General features: G+C 43.9%; 1 protein-coding gene across 2 annotated transcripts in view; it reads right to left on the bottom strand.

Annotated features, from left to right (window-relative positions):
• Positions 1–4827: 4827 nt before the first annotated feature.
• The window catches only part of arf1 (ADP-ribosylation factor 1), a 32206-nt gene continuing 29142 nt past the window's right edge, over positions 4828–7891 (bottom strand). For both annotated transcript variants that reach the window (XM_035428912.1, XM_035428911.1), the window contains exon 5: positions 4828–7352. In XM_035428912.1, coding sequence (XP_035284803.1) covers positions 7191–7352 — 162 coding nt within the window. In that variant the 3' untranslated portion in view covers positions 4828–7190. The remainder of the gene's footprint in view (positions 7353–7891) is intronic.

Raw genomic sequence — 7891 nt, 5'->3', positions numbered from 1 at the left:
TTTTGTCTATTTTATGGGTTGTAGCATAACAGACCACCAATGGTAGACATGGAAAAAAATCTCTTTATCCGCTGGAGTCAGTATTGTTATCATGTCCCAATTCCAAGTTTTATTAGCCTGGCAATGGGAAACCACCTCATGCATCTACTGCTTGTAAGGTGTTGTGTAGTTTTAGTGCAAACAGAATGTCCTAGCCATTGAACACGCTTGATAGATTGGATCCAGCCATCTTTGGGTTGACAGCACGTTCTGGCCCTCCCTCTCGCTGTGTCAGTTGAAGAGCTAATCATCTCGGTGCACCCCCCCACTCTCCCCCCCGTCTTTATTTCCTCAATCAATGAGCGCTGCTTTGTCTCCCCCCGGCCCGGGTTCAGCTCCCCGGCCGGCGAGATCCCATTGGAATGCACTCCAGCGGCCATAATAGAGCGCAGTGTTTGCGTTTGCATAGAGCGGGGGCTGAAAGGGGGCGTTCTATTGGCCGGCACCTGGGGGGGGCGCGGTAAAAGAGCAGGACGTCCACAAAGGAGAGTGCAGAAAACCACACCGGTCCTTTGTGTCGCCCAGCGGCAGAGGCCCGCCACCATCGCCGCCACACACAAACCGAGCTGTCGGACCAGCAGGGGGGAGGGGGGGCGAGTGGAAATGGAGCAAACAAAACCTCCCCAAAAAGAGGGCCCAGACCCCCCCTCCACCCGCTCAGCCTGCGTCTTATCGGCACGGCCACGTCACCCCTAGCGGCTCGGTCAACCTGAAAGAACAGCGTCCCGCACGGCTCGGTCCCCCCCGCCCCTCCGTGCCCGTACGACCCCTACTGACCGCACAGACCCAGCAATTTCCATTTGTCACTTATTACAGAGCCACTCAGGAGGGCGCTTTTGCCTCCGGCTACGCCCCTCCCCCCGACCCCCCCACCGTCGTCACCATGGGGCCGGATGCCGCCGCCGCCGCAGTTGCTAAGCAGGGCAGGGGTGAGAGTGTCTGTATGTGGGTGGGGCATTTGGGGGGGAGGCCACCAGAACACAGGCCTAGGACCTGTGGATGAAGAGTCAGGTTGGAGCATAGGTTCATGGGAAAGAAGCATGAGTCAGTTTGCTATTTTTGCAGATCAGCCGAGCACATGCACACAAACCAAGAATGGGCTAAGAATTAAACAAATGTTTACATGATAAATGGTTATTCACTCAGGGATTTAATAGTTAATTTAGTATTTGAGTGCCTGTTTCAGGGGACTTACAGGTAGGAGCAGCTGACTGGGAAAACAAGGGAAATGCTTCCGTAAGCATTGAGACCCCCCCCCCCCCCCCCCCCCAGTTTGCATTACTGTGAGTTATGAGCCCCCACCTCAAAGCTCAGGTCTAAAAGCAGCAGCAGTGGGCGGAGTCCTATCCCCTCGCGCTCCTTTGTAATAAGGCTGTCATTGGTAGAACGTTAGGCAGAGGTGTGCAGTCTCCTGGAGGCGTGCGGGCTGGGATGCAGTAATTGCAGGACGTCACACAGACGGACTGCAGACCCCTGTTCAGTGGAAGACCCCTGTGTCTCCTATCACTACTGCCATCAGGGAATCCAACGTTAAAGTCTACTCATCAATATCAGCTCTGAAAGGAGAAGTATAGGCGCGGGGATAAAATTTGGATTAAAAAAAAGAATAAAATCAACCAATGACCATGAAATGTCTTAAATGTGAATGTTTTGCCGAGGATTATCCTGTGAAATGATCGAAAGAAGCCATTTAAGATATTTGCATCCTTTATCTAAAAAGGTGATCCTTAACACTCGATGGCACACAAAAAATCTAAGCAAAAAATCTAACGTCATAAACTTACAGCAAATTTTGGTTATTTGAAAAGTATGCTCCTCTCATGGTCTAAGATATACTGCCTTGTTAAGTTCCCAACTTGTGGATTGTGCAGGGTGAGAGCCAATCCCTTCCCCATGGCATGTAGGTGTGATTGGATTCGTCACAGTGAGAAAGGGCCCGGGAACATAAGAGTTTATAGTGGGTGCAATCAGTTCATATGAATAAGAGGGAGACACACACCTTAACATGTATTTTGGAGGGCAGATAATTAGAAAATTGTGCTTCCATCAAAATGATGCCATTGCTTAAAATTCAAGCACTTTGCCAAAATTGTGTTCAACAGTATACAACATGAAAACAGTCCTTCAGAATAGTGTTACCTTGGGGAAAAGAAGGTACAAAGAAAGAGGTGAAAAGTTTGTGAGCCCATGCATACTTTAGATTTGCTTCAGTTAAACTCAGACTTCACCAAATGGTGAACTTGTAATCAAACTCCTGAGGGATTGTGGTCAATATAATCAACTGGCTGCTAACTTAAAACCTCAGCTGATTTGGAGATCGGACACGTTGTACACGCATCTACAGGATAAACATCAGCTCTGTGAGGTTCACCGACTATTTCCCAGACTACACCGGGAGCTTGGTGGCCCATTCCAACAGACTGCCCCGTTGTGATAGCTCCCCATTCAAAGGCGTGTTGTGCATTTGATGGATGGCGTGGTGTTCAGTTTGTGTGGCGAAAGCCAGAGAGGAGACACACTGGCTCCTTGCCTTTGACAGGGCTGTTGGGACTATTATTGCTTGACCCCATGATAGAGACTTTGAAGACCACACCACAAGGCCACAAAGACTATAGACAGACTGAGGGAGCTACCTACAATGTCATGGTGCATAAAAGCGTAAAGTGACACGATCATTACTGCAACTGTCAAACCCTTAAATGACCTTATCATCACATGTCATTAACTCAGATCCTAATTGAAATCAAATCTGTACAACCTTTACAACATGAAATCATTTGAGGTAAATTTATTTTTCTTTATCAGTGTCCAAAATTGTCCTCATTGCATACATGCCAATATGAAGTTGTTGTTTCTCTGTAGTTCTTCAATTTTAAATAAGTAAACAAATATTTAGCAGTTCAGAACAGATTCAAATAAAAAAAGTAATTTATTAAAAATGGATACAATGATTCAGATATTATCTGACTCTATTAATCCTTGATACAAGAATCATAAGCTCCAGTTCTGGAGCGCTGCTGTGTCTGCAGGTTTCCTTCTATCATCAGCCAATTTGGGCCTTGTGAATTACATTTGTAGACTCTTTAGACAAAAAAATCTTAAATGAAGTACTTCATTATTGAAACACACCAAAAACCAGGACTTCAGTTTGCGATCCATGGCTATCTTATATGTTAAATATGTGGGTTTAATCTTGAGAGCTGAGGGATTGGAAGGAATGTATTTAAGTGAAATGCTATTCTCTATTTATTCTGACTGGATTATCTGAGAGAGATTTGGTATCTTGGCTGCACAGATGAAATCAATCACCTGAACAAATCACAGTTGTCTAGAATGCAGTAATTGCTTTCATCCACACAAACACTTTGTGAAGCTTTATATTCCTCTCCAAAAAATATCTCCCTCTTGTGGCCAGAAGTGGACTAGATTACCAGTGACACGGGTTTTACGCCGACAGAAATGTATGTGTCAATCTAATCTATGATTGAATCAGTTAAGTGTTGGTGTGTACAGCCAATCAACTCATTTCGCCATGGTAATTGATGGAAACAAAAACCTGCATACACCCTGACCTGGACCGAATTGCCCACCCCTGTCCTTGATGGTATTTCCTACATTCACTTGCATATTAATGTACAAATATGGATGGTATTTTTGTGGAGCTCACAACAGGGTCATGGCTCCCTTTTCTCCATTGGCATGGACAGTTATACACCGGCTAAATCAGGGGATGTCAGGCAGGGTATGGTGGAAATCCCCTGTCTGACTTGATTCACAAAGAGGGCAGAGCCTGCAGCCTGAGCTTGCCTGGTTTGGGGCGGGGCTTAGAGGGGGGATTCCTTCTGGCACTGACATCAAGGCATGTCTGTTTGCACAGTGGAGCCAAATCCCTGGTCTTCTGCTTCTCGTTTTCCCTGACACAGCTTTAAGTCAGGGAGCATCCAGTCCCTATTGCCCCAGCTAACTTTAAAAGCCAACGTGGCTCTGTGCCACACATTTCATCATACAATGCAGGCATAGTTCTATTAAAGGTTTTCTATATTACTTACCCAGCCAGTTCCACATTCTTAACATTGAGTGTACTGTCTGCAGTACTGAATCTCAGAATAGTCCTGGTTTGCTGGTTCATTGTGAATATTCATGACGTGCCATATTCATGATGTGAATATTCACCATGTGCCAAGTGCTTAAAAGCCTACAGCTAGCCTAGTGATACACCTGAATTTCCTGCTGCCAAGCAAGAGCTTCAAGAACAAGGACAGACGACGGGTTGAATGCAGAAGCTGAGCTTCTGGTTTGTGAAGACTTTCCTGGTCCCATTCTGCACCCACGTCAGGACCAACTACAATGGTAAAACGGAAAGTTCTAAAAATCGTCAGAACAGAATGCACAGAATTCACGTGCATGCCTGTAAAGCTTACCAGTGCACATCACTTCCCTAAAGCAAGAGCCATCATGCATCTTGGTTTGTCATACCGCCAGAATTCACAAAAGATTTTTAACCTCCATTTTTCCTTTTTCTCTGAATTGAAGACACTCATATTTGTAAGTGCAAGTATACATCTTCAGCATCCAAGTGTATGACATTTAACACTGCAGTTCAACAGATAAGCAGGGTAGCGACTGTACTACAGGAAACTACATATGTGAAACTACTGCAGGTGGCATGCAGTCTCCAGCTTTATGCCAAGCTGGTGTCTGACCTAAAAGCAAGTGAACACTGGAAGTGGCGGGTCATAACATGACAGGTATGGCATGTGAAATTAAATAAATGACACGGAAAACCCCTTTATTCTAATAGCTTTAATTACAGTGCTTAATTTCTGTCGAAATGAAATTAACAGAAATAACATTATAAAACAATCAATCAGAGTCAGACTTTGAGACCAACTCTACCAAGAAACTCAACTACCGTATTTGTCCCAGACTCAATCATCAGTGTCGAGAAGAGGCAATCGTGTCTAACTCCCGTGGACGTAGAAATGGCAAATCTGCAACAGCGGCATTCATGAGCTTGCCATGGTTTCTGTGGGTGTAATACTAGCATGGAATGACTCGCCAACATGCGTTGAACATTCCTTCTGACAAGAAAACAAAAGGCTTTGGACAGCATGTTTCTCTGTCTGGAGGACAGTACTAGCATCTACTGCAGAGCACAGCCAAGATCGAGGTGAGCTGCTGTGGGTTAAAGCAATATTGCATTGCTGGATCTGTGTACAACATGAAGCTCATACAGATTTCAAATACTAACACCATGCCACAATCCAATCAGACATTACTGTTTTTTTTATTATCACTAGAAAAGGCATTAAAAGGAAAAACGTGCCCCTATCGACAGACTAAGGGGCTTCAATGAGGACTTCCAGGACTTTGTGTCAAAGTTCAAGACAAAGCCTGCTACAACTCCACGTGTGGTACCTGTACCAGATACTTTAGTTGAGGGTTGAGCTTGCTGTGATGCACCACGCACAGCAGATCTATCCCAAAAAGTCATTCAATGCAGCTGAAACGGGGCCAAGCAAAATAAGGACACTGAAAGCACATCAGGTGACCTATCAGAAACATTCTGGAACCAATATTCCCAATGGTTTTAACTTTGTTTACATATTATGGGCACATACTGCAAGTTGACTGGTTTACTGAAGCAACTTTCTTTCGCCAAGTTTAGAAGGAAGTCCAACAAACAAACGAGTCCACGCAATGCTCTTGTAATTTAAGCATTTTACAAAAAATAAAACAAAAATAGTAAAAATAAGACTGGAGAAAAATCTTTCAACTTTCTTAACTTATGGAGTTGAAATAGTTTTCACTTATGAACAGGCACAGATGTACCAGTTTTTTGACTGTCGTGAATTGATTTAATTTGTTTGTTACAGTACAACCATGCGAGAAATTGGCAACACATTAATATGTCTTGTACTTTGTATAATCCTCGACAAACATGCTGTATTTGGTTAGTTTTTGATACAGCCTGCAGGTTTTAAATAATTCAAAGTGCAAAGTGGCAGGGGGAAAAACTGTAGAACTTGGCCCCTTAATGACGATTCAGACAGGTCAAGGACGTTTAGCCACATTGCACTTGGTCAGGTGTTCATAACTGCTTCTTAGACATTGGCTAAAATGATGCACCGAACCAAAGTATTCCAATGCAAGCTTGTAGAAGCCTCGCCATCCCCTTTCAAGTTTCTGACCACACCAAAAGCAGAGCAAGGCAATCCAATGAAGCAAGTAGTGTCGACAAGCCAGTGAAGCAGAAAGCTTGGCCAATGGCAACAGTCAACAAAATCTGGGTTTGCACCAACTGCTTTCTGGGCACAGCAAACGACTGATTGAATTAGGTACCTAAGGGATGAAACTTGTGTTACTTCATACACTCTTGAGTGACCTGACGAACTGCCGTTCAGGGGAAAGCTGCCATCTCTACTTCATTATAGCATCTGCATGCTAGGCAGTGCAAGGCCTTACACCAAAAAAAAAATAAATGGCGAAATGTAACCGACAATCCAGATTCTGTTACACTACATGTGACTGCGATTGTTGCAAGTCCTGCTTCTGAGGTCTGTGCTGATGCCCATCTCTTTGACAGTGTTTGATTAATTGAAAGAATGCACTTCCTAGTACAGTACTAGTTAAAAACCTACACCCAAGGAAAATGAGCCAACTTCTCCCTGCAGACACAAGGTGAGGGGTGGAAACTGTGCGATGTGACAGCTGGGGAGTTTTTTTTTTTTTGTTTTAAGGGAGAGAAAAAACTGCAGAGCTTTGTGCATCTCTTTTCCAGTAGCGCTCACTGTACACGCACGTCTGTCGACTTGTACAAAAGAAAAATAAAAACAGGAGAAAGGCAGAGTAAATATTGCATAAGAGTGCCAGAAGCTGCCTCATTCCAAAAAACAAGACTATTTACATTAAATAAGAAAACTGTCAGCGTTCCAAGGCTTGCTTTATCCCCACTTAAAAAAATAAAATTAAAAAAAGGAAAAAAAAAGTGGGGATCATAATATATATATTGTGATGAGGAATGAAATGAGGGCAGCTTCCAGCACTAGTTATCACAAAGTAGCACAGTTTGCAACAGAGGATTAAAGCAGGAGTAAATAGGAGGCAGAGGTGGAGGGAAATGGGGAGGGGGGGTTGTGGGCGGTGAGAAGTTATTTCTGGTTTCGAAGCTGATTGGACAGCCAGTCCAGTCCTTCATAGAGACCGTCGCCGCTGGTAGCACAGGTGGCCTGGATGTACCACTGTCTTTGTCGGAGCGAGTGCAGTCCCAGCTTGTCGGTGATTTCGGCAGCGTTCATCGCGTTCGGAAGATCCTGTGGCACGGAAAAGATGGTCAGTGTGCTAGCTACCAGCGCTTTGAGTGCTCAGCTTTTTACACTACACCGGAGTTCACCACAGTCAGGTCTGAAAACAGTCCTTTTTATACACTTCACCAATGGCCGGCTAATACCATAACAGCACAATCCACTTTGAAGTAATGCCCACAATGGACACTCTCCTATACACATTCTGCTCATAAGAATGAGTTTGGGTCACTCGGATGATGAAATATTGAATGCACTGTAACAAGTTGCATTTAGAATTGCAATTAAATTCATTTTTTTACCATAGATTTCAAGTAATAACTTTAAAAATGTCTAATAACATGAGCCAATTTAATGTTTCAGTTGAGTGAACTGAGCCACCGTGTGGCCAATTCATTTAGTAGGAAGATCAGGTGCATCATCGCAGTGTGGCTGGGATTCAATCAACATGTGTCCTCAACTTTCACAATAAAGAATTTCTTTTTCCTTCACAAACAGTTTCACAATTATTAAAACAAACTCAAACTCAGTTTGTGAAGGGAAAGTAA

This window comes from Anguilla anguilla, chromosome 8, assembly GCF_013347855.1.
Source record: "Anguilla anguilla isolate fAngAng1 chromosome 8, fAngAng1.pri, whole genome shotgun sequence".
Lineage (NCBI taxonomy): Eukaryota > Metazoa > Chordata > Actinopteri > Anguilliformes > Anguillidae > Anguilla > Anguilla anguilla.
The sequence above is the reverse complement of the archived record's forward strand: the minus strand, read 5'-3'. Positions and strand labels throughout refer to the sequence as shown.